Source organism: Ctenocephalides felis, unplaced genomic scaffold (assembly GCF_003426905.1).
Source record: "Ctenocephalides felis isolate EL2017-DRISC unplaced genomic scaffold, ASM342690v1 CF-g0.4_SCAFFOLD_01604, whole genome shotgun sequence".
Lineage (NCBI taxonomy): Eukaryota > Metazoa > Arthropoda > Insecta > Siphonaptera > Pulicidae > Ctenocephalides > Ctenocephalides felis.
The window spans coordinates 2103279-2124189 of NW_020537758.1; the positions used below are offsets into that span (position 1 = coordinate 2103279).

The following is a 20911-nucleotide window of genomic DNA, read 5'->3' on the forward strand; positions in this document are numbered from 1 at the left end:
ATATATATATATATATATATATATATATATATATTATATTCTAATCATGTATCCTTTACCCCAGGGCTTTCTGTAACCGAGATGACAAAGGCTTTCCTAACGCCCAGGATAAAAGTTGGTCGTGACTTCGTAACGAAAGCTCAGACCAAGGAGCAAGTAGAATTTGCAGTAGAAGCAATTTCCAAAGCTTGCTATGAAAGAATGTTCAGATGGCTTGTAAATCGTATCAACAGATCCTTAGATCGCACCAAGCGACAAGGAGCATCCTTCATCGGTATCCTGGATATGGCTGGTTTTGAAATCTTTGAACTCAACTCCTTCGAACAACTCTGCATCAATTATACGAATGAGAAACTGCAACAGCTGTTCAATCATACTATGTTCATATTGGAGCAAGAAGAATATCAGAGGGAAGGGATTGAGTGGAAGTTTATTGATTTTGGTTTGGATTTGCAACCGACTATTGATTTGATTGATAAACCTGGTGGTATCATGGCTTTGTTGGATGAGGAGTGCTGGTTCCCAAAAGCTACCGATAAAACTTTTGTAGAAAAATTAGCAGGAGCACACAATTTGCATCCCAAATTCATGAAATCTGATTTCAGGGGTAAGAATAATAATATAATGCGTGTGATGAAAATATGTTAATATATATCTTTTCCTCCAGGTGTGTCCGATTTCGCGGTGATGCATTACGCTGGCAAGGTCGATTATTCGGCCAGCAAGTGGTTGATGAAGAATATGGATCCTTTGAATGAAAATGTTGTCTCCTTGTTGCAAAATTCACAAGATCCTTTCGTCGTTCACATATGGAAGGACGCCGAAATTGTAGGAATGGCCCAACAAGCCTTGAGCGATACGCAATTTGGTGCCAGAACGAGAAAAGGTAGAACAGGTAATTAATTTTTATACTTGTATATTATTAATCATCATTTTTTTGTTATTGTTGTGCAGGAATGTTTAGAACTGTTTCGCATTTGTACAAGGAGCAGCTGTCTAAATTGATGGACACTTTGAGGAACACGAATCCGAACTTTGTTCGTTGCATTATTCCAAATCATGAGAAACGTGCGGGAAAAATTGATGCACCATTGGTAAATGAATTATTTATTTAATTATATTGCCGAGCAGCTTGTGTACTTTTAATTTTTTAGGTTCTTGATCAATTGAGGTGCAATGGTGTACTTGAAGGAATTAGAATCTGTCGTCAAGGTTTTCCAAATAGGATACCATTCCAAGAATTCAGACAACGTTATGAACTTCTTACGCCGAATGTCATTCCTAAAGGTTAGTACTCATTTTTTAACTTCCCGAAGGAGAAGTTTATGTTTTCATCAAAAAATCCGACTCGCTAATTTTGTTTTCTCGACGTTTCAAGCCATTCTGAATCGAATGAGACCAAATTTAAGGGAAAAAGTGTGTGTGTGTGTGAACAGATTATATGCCGTAAATCGATGTTTTCTCAAAAACGGCTGGATCGATTTCAAAAATTTAAAAGCCATTCGATGTATCTCGATGAGGACTAGCGTTTCTGAGTTTTGTACGACTGGCCGTTTCTTTGTAAATCGCAGAAAAGTGAAAATTTTTTCGTCCACGTTTTAGCCCGCAATTCTGAATTGATTTTGAAAATTCAAAAACTGTTCGATAGATATTGGTTGGAAAAAATAAAATATTACGGCCCTAGGACAAGTCGTTTAATTTTAATAATTCTTCAAAGTTTGCAAAAAGTAGTATAGTTTTTTTGGCATTTGTCAAAATTAGACCTTTGATCGACGTTTTCTTAAAAACGCCTGAACCGATTTCAGAAATTTAAAAGCCATTTGATGTATCTCAATGAGGACTATTGTTTGTCAATTTTGTGAGACAATCTGCCAAACCGTTTCCTTGTAATTTGAAAAAAGTGTTAAACTTTTCGTCCATATTTAAGTTCAAACTACCGAATCGATTTTAAAAAATCAAAAACTGTTCAAAAGATATTCGTTGGGAATGATACTGATTAGTTTTAGGTGAAAATCTACCGAGCCGTTTTCTTGTAATTAACTGTTGAAAACAAAATTTAAGCCGATTTTTATAGATATTTTTTAGCGATATATATCATGGTCTTATAGAACTTACTGTAATATTACGGCCTTACGACAAGTAGTTTAATTTTAAAAATTCATCAAATTTTGAGAAAATGAGTAGTTTTTTTAACGTTAGCTAAAATTAAAATTAGACGATATACTTAGTATAACATTATAGTACCTGGTCTTAATAAACATACTAAACCATTAAAATCCTACGGAAACTGGTTCAAATATAATAATTGTTGATTTTTGAACATTTGCTTTTAGAAAATACTCCGAGTTAACGTGTTCACTTGGAATACTTTTCATCACTCATAAATTAATTTATTTTTTATTGATTAAGTCGATTTACCATGATAATGATATAATAATATGTTTACTATTATTTAGGATTTATGGATGGTAAGAAGGCTTGCGAGAACATGATCCAAGCCTTAGAATTAGATCCCAATCTGTACAGAGTTGGACAGTCCAAGATTTTCTTCAGAGCCGGAGTATTGGCTCATTTAGAAGAAGAACGCGATTACAAAATTACAGATCTCATCGTCAACTTCCAAGTAAGCCACTCCGACATCAATAATCCACCAAAGTGAAATCAATCAATTATGTTTAATTTTTTTTGCTTAGGCTTTCTGCAGAGGTTATCTGGCTCGCCGAAATTACCAAAAACGTTTGCAGCAACTGAACGCAATCAGAATTATTCAAAGAAATTGTGCTGCTTATTTGAAACTTCGAAACTGGCAATGGTGGAGACTTTACACGAAGGTCAAGCCTTTATTGGAAGTCACGAAACAGGAAGAAAAATTGACGCAAAAAGAAGACGAATTGAAACAGGTAGAAAAATAGACATAGCGGGTGAAACAATATTAGGAAAATATTTTCTATTAATTTTTTTCTGGGTTTTTAGGTTCGTGATAAACTTGATATGCAAGTTAAAAGTTGTGTGGAGATCGAGAAGAAGTATCAGCAGGCTGTCGAAGAGAAAACAACTTTGGCAGAACAACTCCAGGCTGAAATTGAATTGTGTGCGGAGGCTGAAGAAATGAGAGCCAGGTATGCAATTCTAAAATATATATAAATAAATGTGATTTAATTATTTGGTCTAACTTTATTGTGATCTACAGGTTGGCCGCAAGAAAACAGGAATTGGAAGAGATTTTGCACGACATGGAAGCCCGTTGCGAAGAAGAAGAGGAACGCGCTAATATTTTGACGGTCGATAAGAAAAAGTTACAACTTAATATTCAAGTACGTATTGCAAATCAAATACCCAAACACCAGGATTTTGTAATTATCTAATTCAATTTTTATAGGATTTGGAAGAACAACTCGAAGAGGAAGAAGGCGCTCGGCAAAAACTCCAATTGGAAAAAGTACAACTCGATGCAAAAATTAAAAAATATGAGGAAGAGCTTGCTTTATCAGAAGATACAAATCAAAAGCTGTTGAAAGAGAAAAAGGTAAACTGTCCAAAAATAAATTTTAGTTTATGATTCAAATTCTAATAAATCTATTTTTTCTGTAGATTTTAGAAGAAAGAAGCAACGATTTGTCCCAAACCTTGGCAGAGGAGGAAGAGAAAGCCAAACATTTATCAAAATTGAAAGCTAAACACGAAGCAACAATTGCGGAACTTGAAGAACGTTTATTGAAGGATCATCAACAGCGACAAGAAACAGATAGGAGCAAACGCAAAATTGAAACTGAAGTTTCGGACTTGCGAGAACAGCTGAACGAACGAAAATCGCAACTCGAAGAGTTGCAATTTCAACTAGGTAAAGGAATAACAATACTTGAGATATGGGATTGAAGACATGGGTGATCATATATTTTTTTTCTTAGGTAAACGTGAAGAAGAGCTTTCCCAAGCTCTGATGCGGATAGACGAAGAGGCAGCAATGAAGGCTCAATCTCAAAAGCAACAAAGGGAATTGGAATCTCAATTAGCAGAATTGCAAGAAGATTTAGAAGCCGAGAAAATTGCCAGGTCGAAAGCTGAAAAGCTGAAACGGGATCTAAATGAGGAACTGGAGGCGTTGAAAAATGAACTGTTGGATTCCTTGGATACAACAGCTGGTAATCTTCATAACAATTTTTATTCATCATCAATGTTTATAAATTTGACTCAATAAATGCTTTTATTCTAGCGCAACAAGAGTTGAGATCGAAGCGTGAGCAAGAATTGGCAACTTTGAAGAAGTCTTTGGAAGAAGAAGCTTCTGGGCATGAAGCCGTGGTCGCAGAAATGCGTCACAAGCATTCTCAAGAATTGCAATCAGTCAACGAACAATTAGAAAACATCAAAAAGTTCAAAACTGGTACGTACGATCATATTATCTACCCGTTGCACGAATTTATATCATTGTGGTCTTTTATTTTCCCCAGGTCTTGAAAAATCCAAACTCCAATTGGAGGCCGAGAATGCAGATTTGGCCACCGAACTCCGAAGCGTCGGAGCCTCTCGTCAAGAGAGCGACAGGAGGCGGAAGCAGGCCGAGTCCCAATTATTGGAACTCCAGGCCAAACTCGGCGAAGTCGAGAGGGCCAAACAGGAATTGCAAGATAAGTCACATAAATTGCAGCAGGAAGCTGATAATGCGGCCCAACAGCTGGAGGAGGCTGAATTGAGGGCTTCCGCAGCAGTCAAGAATGCAGGTAAGAAATTGACACCAAAACTCTATCACATCTTCTTATATATAAAAATGGATCGCAAAATGTGTTGGTAAGCGCATAACTCAACAACTTCTTTTTTCTTTTCTTTTCTTTTTCAAAATGTTCGTTGAAGTCCAAGGATGGTTCTTACGGCGAGAAAAAATCGAATAATTGCCGGAAAAACCCTAAAAACAGCCCCTTTGTTTTTCACATACAAACGTTTTCCAACTAAAACGTAGAATCAATTTGAGCTTTATTGCTATTCTATAAACTTTACATTAAATTTCAAGCGCTCCGTGTTATCTAACAATTAGAAATGTAGGCGTAAACGGATTTTGATAATTCTTTTTAGAGTTTGTCAAGGAAAATTAAATGAACGATAAAACTATAGTACAGTAGAACTCCAATTATCCGAACTCTGACTATCCGAATCGCCGATTATCCGAATCACTTTCAGAAAAAAAAATTGTCGAAAAAAAGACTAAGTGCGCTATTATTCTTCCACCAGCAAAGCCAGTGTAGGCACATTGTTTGTTTTGATTTGACGGAGATGTTTACAAAACAATGATTTTTATTTCTAAACTTGTACATAAGTACATTTTATTTATTTTTAAAACATATGAAAATGTCATGTTTCTTTCATTTAATTCCATAAAAAAATAGTGCAATATCAAAACGTAACTTTTTTTCTCTCCAATGGCAATTTTAAAAACAAACTCCGATTATCCGAATATTTGATTATCCGGGTCCCGGTCCCCATTAATTCGGATAATTGGAGTTCTACTGTAATATTGTCGAAATAAATGGCAAAAATTACAAAAAAACACGTTCCATTATATTTACCTAGATAATATTAGAATATAATATACAAGAAAAATGTAATGTCTACATTATTATTGCCGAAAAAGCAGCTGAAAATAATATAACATATATAGTCAACAGTATATATTTGGCAGATGAAATTATATAATTCACTTTAATAAATAACGCAATAAGTCCAAAATTGCAATTTTTTTACATTTTTGTTGACAAAGATTTGAACATAAACAATAATGTAAGTGTGATTATATTTATTTTGCCGCAGATACTATATTATTTTTTTCTGCATTTCTTATACTGCTTATGCTAACAATAAAACCATAAATGAATCACAAAGGCATGGCATCAAATAGTACAGAATAGGATATTAAAAAATTTGAAACTTTTGAATTTTCGACGTGGGTACGGGACAACGTCTGTCTGGTCATCTAGTTTCTTATAATTTTTGATCATTATTGTTTATTTTAGGTACAATGGAAAGTCAATTATCAGAAAGCCAGGCCCAATTGGAGGACGAGACGAGACAAAAATTGGCATTGAGTTCACGATTGAGACAACTTGAATCGGAAAAGGAGGCTCTTCACGAACAATTGGAAGAGGAGGAAGAGATCAAGAAGAATTACGAGAAACAAGTACGTATAAATACAACACAACACATGATCATAATTGTTTACAACTGCTTATCAATTTATTTATCTGTTTTATATTTTAGGTAGCAGCATTGACACAACAGTTGGTCGAAGCCAAGAAACGAGCAGATGAAGAGGCAGAAATTGCAGCAGGCTTGGAAGAAAGTAAAAAGAAACTGAATAAAGATATTGAATTGATGCAGAGGCAGATTGAGGAGTTGCAAGCGGCCAATGATAAACTAGACAAAAGTATGTACATCTTAGATATACAATAAATTCTATTACCTTTATTATTTCTATTCTATTTCTTTAGGTAAAAAGAAGGTGCAAGCTGAACTTGAAGACACCACCATTGATTTGGAGACACAACGGGCTAAAGTCATTGAATTGGAGAAGAAACAAAAGAACTTTGATAAGGTAAGTTTGCAAATCTTAATTCTTTTGAAAATAGATATTGTTGATAATATTTATTAACTTCCCGTAGGGTAAGTTATTGTAATGGGCCGAAAATCGGAATTGAAAATTTTTACATTTCTTGACGTTTTGAAGGTTTCTGAACGTTTTGGCATACTTAGGAAAAAACGGATGTGTGTGTGTGTGTGTGTGTGTATGTATGTATGGATACAAATTTTCGTCCACGTTTTCGGGCGCACGGATCAACCGATTTGAATGGTTCAAAAAACATCCGATTCCTATTGATAGGGAAAAGAGCTGATTAGTTTTTGGCAAATGCAGGTCCAGCCGTTTCGGAGATACGGAGCAAAAAGTGCAGAAAATAGAAATCCTATTTTTGAGAGAACGGAGTATCCGATTTGAATGATCTAAAAAACATTCAATTAGTAATGATTGGGAGAAGTGTTTATTAGTTTTTGGCAAAGGCAGGCCCAGCCATTTTGAAGATACGGAGCTAAATATGTAAAAAATGGCAGTTTTTGAGAGAACTAAGCGTCCGATTTAAATGATTCAAAGAACTTTCTGCTTGTCTTAACAAAATAATCGATTTTGGAAAAAAAAAATTGTCCCATTTTTTTTTTTTTTTTTTAGTTTTTTGTATATCGAAAATATTTATTTTTAATTCTGACTATAGTTCTAATATACTTTACAAATAATTTCAACTCTGCAATTCAGTTTATATAATATTTATAAATATTAGACAATGTTACAATATTTATAATAATCTATTTGAAAACATTCAGTAATCCTCGAACATTTCGTTACGGTACGGGAAGTTCCAGCAATTTGCCTTAAGGCACGATGCCACCCACCTTACTAGTTATATTAATATTTATTATATTTATTTATCATAATATGTTTTATACATTTAGGTATTGGCTGAAGAAAAAGCTATAAGCGAACATTTGGCACAAGAAAGAGATAATGCAGAACGAGAAGCACGTGAGAAGGAAACAAGGGTGCTGTCGCTTACAAGAGAGTTGGATGAGGAACGCGAAAAGGTAATTAAAAAAATTACATACGACATTTTCTTATCATTTATTAATAATTATTTATCATTTTAAGATTGAAGAGCTTGAAAGGGGTCGAAGGTCTCTTCAGAATGAATTAGATGAATTGGCCAATTCCCAAGGAACAGCTGATAAAAATGTTCATGAACTCGAGAAAGCAAAACGTGCGCTGGAAAGTCAACTGGCTGAACTTCGAGCCCAAAATGAGGAACTCGAGGACGATTTGCAGTTGACTGAAGATGCCAAACTGCGATTGGAAGTCAACATGCAGGCGTTGAAGACTCAATTTGAAAGAGACTTACAGGTAAAGGTTAATTACTGGTTTATTAAAATAGGTAGTAAAATGGTTTTCGTAATTTTTTATATGTTCTGTTTAGGCGAAAGAAGAACAGTCTGAAGAGAAACGCAGAGGTCTGGTCAAGGCTTTGAGAGATGTTGAAGCTGAATTGGACGAAGAGAGGAAACAACGTGCTGCTGCTGTTGCAGCCAAAAAGAAATTAGAGGGAGATCTCAAAGACCAAGAAGCCACTCTCGAAATGCACAACAAAGTAAGAGATAACAAACGCTTTTTTTTCTTGTCTGTGATAATATTAAATATTTATATTTATTTATATTTAACTTCCCGTAGGGTAATTTATTGTAATGGGCCGAAAATCGGAATTGAAAATTTTTACATTTCTCGACGTTTTGAAGGTTTCTGAACATTTTGGCATACCTCAGAAAAAATGGATGTGTGTGTGTGTGTGTGTGTGTGTATGTATGTGTGGATACAAATTTCCAGTCACGTTTTAGGGCGCACGGATCAACCGATTTGAATGGTTCAAAAAACATCCGATTCCTATTGATAGGGAAAAGAGCTGATTAGTTTTTGGCAAAGGCAGGTCCAGCCGTTTCGGAGATACGGAGCAAAGAGTGCAGAAAATAGAAATCGAATTTTTGAGAGAACGGAGTATCCGATTTGAATGATCCAAAAAACATTCAATTAGTAATGATTGGGAGAAGTGTTTATTAGTTTTTGGCAAAGGCAGGCCCAACCATTTCGAAGATACGGAGCTAAATATGTAAAAAATGGCAGTTTTTGAGAGAACTAAGCGTCCGATTTAAATGATTCAAAAAACTTTTTGCTTGTCTTAACAAAATAATTGATTTTGGAAAAAAAATTGTTTCTCTCTCTTTTTTTTTTTAATTTTTTATATATCGAAAATATTTCAGATTTTATTTTTAATTCTGACTATAGTTCTAATATACTTTACAAATAATTTCAACTCTGCAATTCAGTTTATATAATTCTTATAAATATTAGACAATGTTACAATATTTATAATAATCTATTTGAAAACATTCAGTATTCCTCGAACATTTCGTTACGGTACGGGAAGTTCCAGCAATTTGCCTTAAGGCACGATGCCATAATTGCCTCAAGACAGAATTCTACTTACAGCTAGTTTCATAATAGGAATTCAACATAGAGGATAGGTTGAAGCTTTTAGAATTATTCTTTATAAATGACATCGTAATTAGCAAAAATATACAGGGAACAGTGAGAATGTTAAATTGTCGGAAAGGATTCCTACAAAAGGACAAGGAACTGAGGGAAAAAAATATTCTTAATGCTCTTATCTGTATTTTGAATATATCCTTTAAGGATGATGAGAATCCCCAGAATTGTATTCCATATGCGAGATGTGAATAGAAATTAGAATAATAAATTATATTGTTAATTGATATGTCATTAATTATTACATCTATTTTTTACCAGGTTAAAGAAGATGCCCTAAAACAACTGAAAAAACTCCAAGCCCAATGCAAAGATGCAGCAAGAGATGCCGAAGAAGCAAGGACTGCCCGAGAGGAATTAGCAGCTTTGAGCAAAGACTCCGAAAGGCGTTTGAAAGCACTCGAAGCCGAATTAGCACAATCAAATGAAGACTTGGCCAGTGCAGAAAGAGCCCGACGGGCTGCCGAGGCTGAGAGGGACGAATTGGCTGAAGAAGCAAGTGCCAGCGCAAACAAGGTAATAAAAACATACATACATAGCTCTTATGTTGAGTACTAATATTGTTTCTTCTTAGGGTTCTTTAATGGCAGATGAAAAGCGAAGGTTGGAAGCTCGTATTGCAGCTCTTGAAGAAGAGTTGGAGGAAGAACAGTCGAGTGCAGAGGCTATGTGTGAACGAGCCAGGAAAGCCCAATTGGCTTTGGAGCAACAGAGTGCAGAATTGGCAAGCGAGAGGACAAATGCACATAAATTGGAAAATGCCAGGCTGTTACTCGACAGACAGAATAAAGAACTTAAGGTAATAATAATAATTATTATCGCAAAAAAATCGAAAATGAAAATGTTTATATATCTTTACGCTTCAAGGTTTATGAATATTTTGGCATACCTTAGAAAAAATGGATGTATGTGTGTGTGTGTGTGCGTGTGTGTGTGTGTGTTTGGATACAAATTTTCGTCGACGATTTCGGGAACACGGATAGCAATTTGAATAATTCAAAAAACATTCGATTCGTATTGATGAGGAGACGTGCTGATTAGTTTTTTGGCGAAGGCAGGTCTAGCAAAAAAAGTAAAAAAAAAGCGATTTGGCGGTCAAAAATGATCATTAGACATATGCACATCAAATTATCAGATAATTTATAGAGATTTTAACAATAAGTATAAATTTTGTTTACATTCCTATGGGTTCCGTACCAATGTTTATCCGTTAGACGGCGACGCGGCGCTTACGCGCTTCGATATTTCTTCTTTATGCCGTTAAAGCAGTACGATTGCTTTGAAAAAAAGTTCAAAATATCCAAAATATTTCAAAATAAATTTTTCTTCAGACTTTTTTTTCAAAAAAAAAGTAAATTTTTGTCAAAAATTTATAGTTTCTCAAAAATCTAACTTTTTCAGAGTATTTTTTTTAAAAAAATGTTAATCTTTAAAAAAAAAAATTTTTGGTACGGGAAGTTCAAGCAACTTGCCTTAAGGCACGATGCCATGCGCCCCACTAGTTACGTTTTAAGATTTTCTGAACATTTTGGCATAGCTTAGAAAAATTGGATGTATGTGTGTGTGTGTGCGCGAATACAAATTTTCGTCGACGATTTCGGGAACACGGATCGACCGATTTGAATAATTCAAAAAACATACTTCGTTATCCGTTATACTATGACGCAGCGACCACGCGCTTCAATATTTCGTTTCTAGGCTTCTAACGTATCGCAATTGCTTTGAAAAAAAGTTCAAAATTTCCAATATATTTTAAAGTATAAAAAAATTGAAATTTTTCAGAAAAGTTAATTTTTTTTTAAAACATTTATAAATCTCAAAAATCGCTTTTTTATAGAGTTTTAAAAGAAAATTGAATCTTTTTCAAAAATTTAAATTTTTGATACGCGAAGTTCCAGTAATTTGTCTTAAGATACGATGCCATGCACCACTAGATATTATTAGAATTTATGTAATCATGTTATGATATTTTTCAGACCAAATTATCAGAACTAGAAACATCTCAAAGAACAAAAACGAAAGCAACGATAGCAGGGCTTGAGAGCAAAATTGGTAAACATTGATTTGATTATATACTGGAATCTGTTTTTATTATTTATATATTATTTAATTATTATATTTGTATAGGTACTCTTGAAGAGCAACTCGAAAACGAATCGCGCGAGCGGCTGATGCACCAAAAGAATGGTCGAAAATTAGACAAAAAATTGAAAGAACTCGCTTTGCAATTAGAAGACGAAAGGAGGAATGCTGATCAATATAAAGAACAAGTTGAAAAGGTACTATAAACATAAACAAATCCTGTCTTTATCTGTATGTTCATTATTATAAATCATGATTCCTTTCTCCTCAGGTGAATACACGAGTAAAACTCCTGAAACGTCAACTCGATGAGGCAGAGGAGGAAATCACGAGAGAGAAGACACAGAAACGTAAAGCACAAAGAGAGTGTGAGGATATGTTAGAATCACAAGAATCACTCACGAGGGAAATTAATAATCTTAAAAATAAATTAAGGTAAGTGGATTATTTATTATACATACTTTCTAAAACTAAATTTTGCTTCCGGGCCCAAGAATACATGTTGATAGACTGTAAGATTAAATAGATTGTTTATCTCGATTGCTGAATTTAATTTTTTAAAGGTTTTGTGAGAAGAAAATTTTGGAAGAAGAAAAAAACCAGAAAGAATGGGAATGAAAGATGACCGTGTATATATATGTGTGCGAGATCTATATATTTTTGTAAAGTATTTTATTTTTATATGTATATATTATATATATTTTTTAATGTGACCCATTCGTCCTCTATTTTGTATTTATATATTTATGTCCATGAGTCCTTATATTGTCGTGGAATAAAAAATGCCATGTATCGTTTGTATAATTTTAGATGTATAAATATTTTTATATTTATTACAAATATTTTTTTTATAACAGTCGGCAAAGTTGAGGTCTGGCTGGGTTGAAGAAATATCGGTAATTTTAAATAAAGTTTGGTGTTATCATTCGATTCATTCATGAGTTAGATCTAGTGTGGTGGAATAGTTTTTTACTAATTTTTTTTTTACATTGCATGATCAGATGATTATTTGGATCACAAGTTTTATTGGATCACTCGATGGATTTTTTGCTTTGGGTTAATTGTTTTTTCGTGTTTCATCTGATAATTTTGCAAGGACACTTTAATAATAGATAGTTTTGTTAATTTTTAATTTAATCGTTTTTTTTGCATAGTTTGTTTGTTGAACTAAGGATTTGTGAGATTGTTGTTATTACTTTGTTTTTATACATTAAATTATACTATTAAACATGATTTATTTATAAGATGTTAGAATAGCTTTTGTTATTGAAAATCATCAAACAATAATGTACTAATTTGTAAATTTATTTTTATTTAACTTGAACTGATAAATTTAACTGTAATTAATTTAATTTGAAGAGTCATTTACCAAATAACATAAGTTTGGTTTTGAGTTATTAACAAAATTAATCATTAAAATTTGTATAAGATGTTTCAATTATGGAAATTTATAATCACAAATAACTTGTTCAGTTTTTAATTGAGTTTTATGTATTTTTTTATTTCAAACTTTTCTATTTTGAATTGTGAAACTGCTGCTGTTCTGATTTACTGAAATACCTTATTTTTTAAAGTATATAAATGCATTTAAATATTTTAAATATCACAATAGAATTTATTATATTTGAAACGATATTCAATTGTTTATTGTAATCCTTTAGACAAGTTGATTTTGTTAATAACATACTACAAATTTAATTTAATGCCTTGAGGCAAGTTACTGTGTAAATAGTCGACTTCTCAAAGTAGAACGTGGTATATGTTACAAAGGCAAAGCCCATTATTTAAACTGTAATGAATTTTTATAAAAAAAACATCTTTCATAGCACTATAATATTTTTGGAAAATTTAATAAATTGACTAAATAAACTACCAACCGATCGAAACTAATAAAGCAACTTAAGGAAAAATTGCACTTACAACTAGTATATTTTGTTCTTTATATTTTAAGTAATTTCTCTTTTGTTTTTACCTTAATTTTTCGAAACAAAATTCAAATTGTTTATTTGTTACCTTTGAGACGATCTTCAATTGTTTATTGTAATATTTTAGAAATATCTTTTTGAATTTAAAATTATTGTTGGTGAAAAGAAGGGTGTTGCATTGAATTCATTTGAATCAAATCTGTTAATAAAAGTTCATTTGAAGATCCTGAAAAGAATCGAAGACATAACTAAATCAAAAATTAGTGCTGCATGTTTTTGAAATAAACCAAACAAATTTATAATAAAATAACAATCAATCATTCATTATACAGGGTGTCCAGGAGCTCAACGTCAAACCAAAACGTTTGACCGTAACTGACCGAAAAAATTTGAAAAAAATGCCATGTAGTTTGGAAATTATGAGCTTTCAAGTGCAATCTAGACCTCTGGTGAAATTATGACCATTTTTCGGTTATGTGGTTAATTTTAATTTATTTTGTTCATTTAAACTTTGGATTCGTAATCATAAATAACATTTCTAGGACCAAAGTCAAAAATAATAACACAATTGCCCCAAGTTTTCAAGAATCAAGACTTTTTGTTGAACTATGAATTCAAAATTTTTAAAATCGGCCGACTTTGGGAAGCCCTACTTTAAAAAAAAATGTACTGGAGTGTGTTGGCAAGTTTCATCAAAAGTTTAGGCATTTAATCAGGATTGTAAAATTGTAAAATACTTGATAGTTTTATAATAAAAAAGTTTGAGTAAAAAAATAAAAACCTAAAAGTGTCATGATTTTTGGTAATGGGATTAAGAAACATTTGTACTGCTGTTTTCGTGTTATTTTTAGGTCTTTATTTTTTTACTCGATTTTTTTTTATTTACCTGATTAAATTCGCCAACTTTCAACAACTCGATGAAACTTGCCAATACACTGTAGTACATTTTTTTTTAAAAAAAAGGGCCTCTCAAAGTACATCAAATTTGAAAATTGCAAATTCGCAGTTCAACAAAGGTCTTAATTCTTGAAAATTTGGGCTAATTGTGTCACTATTTTTGACTGTGTAATTTTATTTATTAATTTCATTATTATCATTATTTGCTTTTATTTTATATTAAATCATCATAATACGGATAACATTTTAATGAAAATACAATTCTTTATTTTGTACTTTATTTTATTTATATTTAAGTTACTAGATGTTATATCATTAAACAGTTGTAACAGATATTGTAATTAAAAAAAAAATTGTTTCGACTGTTCTCAGAAATGTTATTCACAAATAGGGATCTAAGGTTTAAATCAAACATATGTTCCAACGCCCCCGTTGAAGATCAAAATTTTTGTAGCGGCCCCATACCAAATTTTTTATACCTATATAATCTCTAAAAAACCTTTTTTTAAATTTTAATAATATAGTTATAGGGGACTATAACTATTGATGTAACCTTACATTCTAAATTAGAAAATTTTAACAGTATATATATATGTAAAAAAAATAGTTAGATGCCTTTATTGCTCCCCTGGATATTTCAATCGCCCACTTTAAGAAAGACTGGTTTAAATGTAAATGAAAAATAGTTACAATTTCTACAAAGCTTTAGGTTGTACTTAAAAGCTCATAATTTCCAAACGTGAGATTACCTTGTTGAGTTCTGGGACACCCTATATATATATATATATATATATATATATATATATATATAGGGTGGTCCTTGATATGGACATTTTCTAATTCCCTTGTTCCCAAGGGCTCAAATGGTTCCAAATTGATGAAAAACAATTCTCTGAAAGTTTTAGCTCTTAATATTGTCTTTTAAATAGAGCGCAATTTAAAGTTTTGTATGGAAATATATTGAATTGCGCACTATCTAAACGTTAATATTAAGAGCAAAAACTTCAGAGAATTGTTTTTTATCAATTTGGAACCACTTGAGCCCCTGGGAGCAAGGAAATTTGAAAATGTCCATATCAAGGATCACTCTAATATATATATATATATATATATATATATATATATAGGGTGGTCCTTAAATGTCATTTTTGAATTTCCTTGCTCCCAGGGGCTCAAATGGTTCCAAATAGATAAAAAACAATTCTCTGAAAGTTTCAGCTCTTAATATTAACGTTTAGATAGAGCGCAATTCAATCAAAGTTTGTATGGAAGAGCATGGAAAAAATTTTGAAAATTAAAAAAAAATGTTTTAGGTTTAACTTAACGACAAATGAATGAGTTTTATTCATTCATTTGTTCACTAAATTACATCTAAAAAACATTTTTAAAATTTTTGAAAATTTTTTCAGCTATCTCCATACAAAACTTTGATTGAATTGCGCTCTATCTAAAAGTTAATATTAAGAGCTAAAACTTTCAGAGAATGTTTTTTATCTATTTGGAACCATTTGAGCCCCTGGGAGCAAGGAAATTCGAAAATGACCATTTTAAGGACCACCCTAATATATATATATATATATCAATTTCTATTTCTATTTCAATTTCAACATATCCTTTTCCTCTATCCCAGGAGAGTCGGCGGCAGCACAATGTCTTCCAGCAGCGCCTCCCGCTCTCTCGGCGGCGGCACGAAGTCGTCGCGGGGCTCCCTGAACACCGGGGGCGCCGGCAGCGGCGACGACAGCGTCGCGGGGGCCGCACTCGACGACTCCAACGACACAGACGACCAGAGCATCAATTGAAATCGGACACTTGCGAGAAAGACAAAGAACCATGATGATGATGATGATTTAATATGAGTATTAATGGAAATGAAAATTATGAAATTATAAATGAAGATTTGAGGTTTGATGTTGTGAAAATAATATTTTTAGATAAGGGAAACATATACAGGAATTTATATGATATGATAGATGATAAGATATACTTTTTGTATATATATAGGCACACACACACATTTATATATGTATATATATATATATATATATATATATATATATAGCAAAAATTAGCAGCCAACTCGTCGAATTACAAATGGTAAATTAATTTTTTGCTGTTTACTTATACGTTTCGTCACTTGATATTAGGTTGTCAAATATCTCCCTTCCGCTTTTTTGCTCTTGGTTGATAATACAAAAAGGCGGAAGGGAGATATTTGACAACCTATTATATGCCATCATTCTTTAAATTAACCAGGAGCAAACACAGTTGTTTTCAATGGAAAATTTAATTGTCTACACACGAAAACATAGTTTTGAATTAGTACTTATATTAATTATTGTTGGTTTGATTAATTCAATGATGACACGATCAAGGGTCGAAACGTTTAAATAAAGAAGGCAACATTAGTTTCTAATTTTTAATTCGACGAATTGGCTTACAATTCTATTAAATATATATTTGATTTGATTTGAATATGAAATTTTTCATTTATAATTATTTTCACATTTTGGAGATATGGGATGTTTTCTTCTTCAAGAACTGTTAAAACAAACAACTAATTTTTTAAATTTATAAAAATTGAAGGAGTTCGCCGAGTTTTTACCTTTGAATTGAATTAAAATCATTAAATAAACCTCACTAAAAATTAAAAAAAAATATTCACTAAAAATTATAATTGAACATATATTTTTATATAATTATAATAAATTCAATTATTTTAGTTAAAGTATATTTTATTATAGTATTTAGTATATTTTATTATTATTTAGCGAGTTATTAGGTTTAGTGAGCTAATTTTTTTTAATTCAGATTTTTAAAGGTACAAACAACCTATGTTTTTATTTAAAAAAATTATATATATATATTATATATATATATATATATATATATATATATATATATATATATATGTATAAAAAAATATTTGTTTTTAACAGTTTCTGTAAAAGGAGTGTCTCAGATCAACAAAACATAAAAATAATTATTAATGCATATTTAAATATATTCAAACAAAGGCTTTTAGTTAAGGAAAAAAAGAATCCTGATAATAAAACTAAATTTAATTAATTTTTGTGAAAAATATGCTTGTTTATTTTATTGTTTTTTATATAAATTTGTCAATAATTAAGTTCTTTACGGCTGAGATTTTTACAAATCTTAAATAAATATAAATGTTAAAAACTAAAGAACAAAGCATTCGACATAAAATAAAAAGGTAATTTTGTTTATACAGATTTTTCAACTTAATTTAAATTTGATGCATTTTTCTTAACTTTCTTTTTTCTTAAAGACTTAATTTAGTTGTAAAGTGATTTAATTTACTTAAATAATTTACAAGACGAAATAATTATGCATTTAAGGTATTTTATACTAAATTCTTGAGTCTTTGATGACTTGTCTTGGTCTGTCGTATGATGAATTATACATTCTATTTATTTATTAAAATAAATTATAATGCTTTATAATTTGATTCAGTAAGACAAAGTTTATATAAATTACAGATAAAAGCGAGAAGTATATTTAATATATATATATATATATGTGTGTGTGTGTCCATTTACAAAAGCATGTGTATCTATTTACCCCCCCCCCCCTTGGTCTCATCAAAGTATTAAATTTTAATTATCACCCAAAAGGACCATTTCAGATAGCATTTTCAGTCAACACTTTTATATACGATAAGCTATTTATATAAAAAAAAATTACATTAAAATTAAAATTTAAAAAGACACACGGTTGTCTCTAATGTGATCTTTAGGATTTGGCTAAAGTATTTTTTTACATTTTTACAATTCGCATAGTATCTAGTAGTAGTGGTTTTAATAAAAACATTTAGGCCCCCATTGTTGTTTATGAAACAAGATCACGTATTCAAAATTTGAAACTGAAGTCTTCTGTTTTAGTTGGATGCCAGGTAGTATGGAACTTGTGAAAGTTTCGTTTGTACGATAAGATGTACTTATAAATATATAAATATTTTGTTGGGTAGTAGAGCGGCGCCATATTAAGATAATGAAAAAAATTGTATTATAAGTGCAAAGCATTTTTATAAACCTATAAATAAGTGCCACTATTCACATTAAACACGAACTCTTGTATGTAGGGCCTAAAATTAATTGTAAGAAATTTTTATACTTAGATTTTCTACCTATGCCAGTTTTTTTTTTAAATTTGAAATTAGCATTAAAAAAAATTATAAAAACTGTAACATATGCCTAAAAAATATTGTTAGTTTATTAATTTTTTTTTAATTATATTAAAAGTTGCATAGATTCACATTTTTGTAAATATATTAAATTGTGTTTTTGTAATATGTTAAACAACAAATTTTTGGAGTCGGGTAACGTTTAAGCTTATTATTATTATTATTATGATTATAGTTTATTATTATGAATTATGCATAATTATAAATAACAATAAAAAACTGTAAAAAAATACTTGTAAGTGTTATGCAGATCACATGTAAGTTTATTTCAGTACAAAAATAATTATCAAAATTATTTCTTATAAATTAAAGAAAGATTAAGAATCCAAAACTATGTTAGATATAAATAATTTTACAATACGAGTATAATAGATTTAAATACAAAATTAGATTCTTATGTTGCTTGTTTAAGAGTTCTGGACAATCCAGGAGATGATAAATCTAACGGTGTTTGACCTTCTTTATTTTTAATTCTAAATTAGCACCTTTAAGAACCAGAAGTTTCGCTTCTTCTTGTCTATCTTCTTCGCAAGCTAAATGTCTATGGAAAAAATACCAAATCAGTCACAAGTGTTTTTAAGTAGTTACTATAAGAAAAGATTATATTTACAATGGAGTATTTCCTGAAATATCTGTCAAATCCAGTTTGATACTAGTATTCGCCAACAATAATCTAACAATAGCAGTCTTTCCTTGTGAAGCTGCTCTGTGCAAAGGCGTAGCACCTTGATTATCAGTTATATTAACATCAGCACCATTTTGCAACAACATATCAACAATCTACAACAAATAATTCAAGCAGTTCTAATCGATCTATGTTTATGTCAATATCTTTACCTCTGGCCAGCCTTTAGAGCTGGCATATTGCAAAGCAGAATGTCCCTGGTTGTTCTGATGGTTAATATCAGCTCCACGAGTCAAAAGAATTTTCACCACATCTTCCCGGCCTGCAGAGGCTGCCAGAATCAAAGGCGTGGAACCCATATCGTCTGGTGAATCCATGGGGCACCCGTCGTTTAACAGATGAGCTAGAAGTGAATCATGACCACCCAGGGCAGCCCAATGGGATAAATAACGTTCATTCTAGAAAAGGATTAATGGATTTACATATTGGTGAGGATTATTTTGAAATTGTTGAAATCTTACGTCGTCTTTCTGTTTAAGGGCGTTAGGAGATTCGTCTAATTTGTTCACTAGTGCGTTAAATTCGCCCCGATAGGCCATTTGATAGATATCGTCTTTAGTATCCATTATTTTGTTTTTTTATATTATCGCTTTCGTAATCTTTGACATGTAAACAACGAAACGTCTAACGATTTTGAGGTTAGCGAATGCGGCAAGTCATAATTCGGCGATGGTTGTGCTATCTTTTCGAAAAGGCTTGAACCAAAACGGAATTGGTTTGAAGCTTGTTTGCTCAATTATTTGATAATTTTGGAGTTGTGCTAATGCCAGCCACAGACCATACTTGCGCATTTCGTATTTCTTGTGTCGAATGGTTTGCGCAATTTGACAGGCTTGTACTAGTCTGTTTTGAAATTTGAATTACGCGCCTTCCACTTTCACTTCACTTCGCTTCGTTCATTTCTTCATGACAGTTCGCCTTTTCTGGCGGCCATCTTTATACAGTGATTTTTGTGACAAACGCGTGCTCGCTAATTAATTAATGTTTTTTTAAATTAAATTCCTAATTAATTTCAATTAATTCATACATTAAATGGTTCTACTAATTATGCACATCAATTTGATATAAAATTCGTGTGTGATGATATGTTTTTAGATCAGATATGTGACAATGTTCTTCAGCCTTAACCTTATCTCTTTCAGCTTTTAATTCCAATCAATTTTATAATCAAATACTTTATTTACAGCTTCCAATGTATCCTTTATATAATAATATATTCATGTATGCAAATATCAAATATGTATAAATGTTTGTAAGGCTGCAAGTACTTTTGTAACATATTTGTATATTGTCAAATTCTAAGTCACAAAAGTCTCTGATGTGTTCGTCGCGAAGTAACGTGTGTTGAGTCACGAAGACTCCACTTGGACATTTGCAAATTATAAATTAATAGTATAAAGTCAATGATCAAAGTAGTGTAGTATAGTGTTCCACAAGTGTTCAGCATTGGGGTTTCTAGCAGATGCTTTGGAGGATTTATTTTGAAGAGAAGATTTGGACTTAATTCTATGCAGCATGTGGAAACGTCAATGTGAGTCCAAGCAATCTTTTTACACAACGTGTCAATGAATACTTCTCTGGAATAAGATACATAATTCTATCGTACAACAAATATTGCTCTGATAATGTTCTCAAGCACATAACAAATAGTTTCTTGTATTCGTATTGTATAAATCAAAACAGCCTGAATGTATTTCAGTGAATATTTGCTGACTTGTGCATCATTAGTATTTTATGCATATGCATCTGCTAAATTTTTATTTTTTTTATTTAAAGTAATTACATGGTAATATTACTACAGAATCTTACATCTATAGTTTGAATCCATTTTGTTTTATTCTATTATTAATATAATTTATATTTCAGTTAATAAATGTTATGCTTGACATGATACTAAACATTGTTTTTGCTATTTCAGTGAAGATTGAATAATACAATTTATTCTTTATTTATCTCAAGTACAATTTTCCAGATGTGTGTGCAAAAAT

General features: G+C 31.4%; 2 protein-coding genes across 4 annotated transcripts; one reads left to right on the forward strand and one right to left on the reverse strand.

Annotated features, from left to right (window-relative positions):
- Positions 1-64: 64 nt before the first annotated feature.
- LOC113372973 (myosin heavy chain, non-muscle-like) lies at positions 65-15996 on the forward strand (the record flags this gene model as incomplete). Of its 3 annotated transcripts, none has more annotated exon segments than XM_026613304.1 (25): positions 65-607; positions 668-895; positions 955-1094; positions 1155-1287; positions 2457-2623; positions 2694-2900; positions 2974-3119; positions 3191-3314; positions 3380-3526; positions 3592-3841; positions 3909-4142; positions 4214-4384; positions 4452-4721; positions 6006-6169; positions 6250-6415; positions 6480-6583; positions 7492-7620; positions 7685-7933; positions 8007-8177; positions 9389-9643; positions 9702-9926; positions 11104-11179; positions 11255-11406; positions 11481-11644; positions 15662-15996. In XM_026613304.1, coding segments are annotated over 25 exon segments (4787 nt in total), but the record flags the coding sequence as incomplete, so codon positions are not given.
- A 2683-nt stretch (positions 15997-18679) lies between these two features.
- On the reverse strand, positions 18680-19532 carry LOC113373121 (26S proteasome non-ATPase regulatory subunit 10-like). The gene is made up of 4 exons (XM_026613438.1): positions 19385-19532; positions 19076-19321; positions 18849-19018; positions 18680-18779 (listed from the first exon to the last, which is right to left on the reverse strand). The coding sequence occupies exons 1-4, from the start codon at positions 19487-19489 to the stop codon at positions 18680-18682; spliced, it is 621 nt and encodes a 206-aa protein (XP_026469223.1). The 5' UTR covers positions 19490-19532.
- Positions 19533-20911: the final 1379 nt, after the last annotated feature.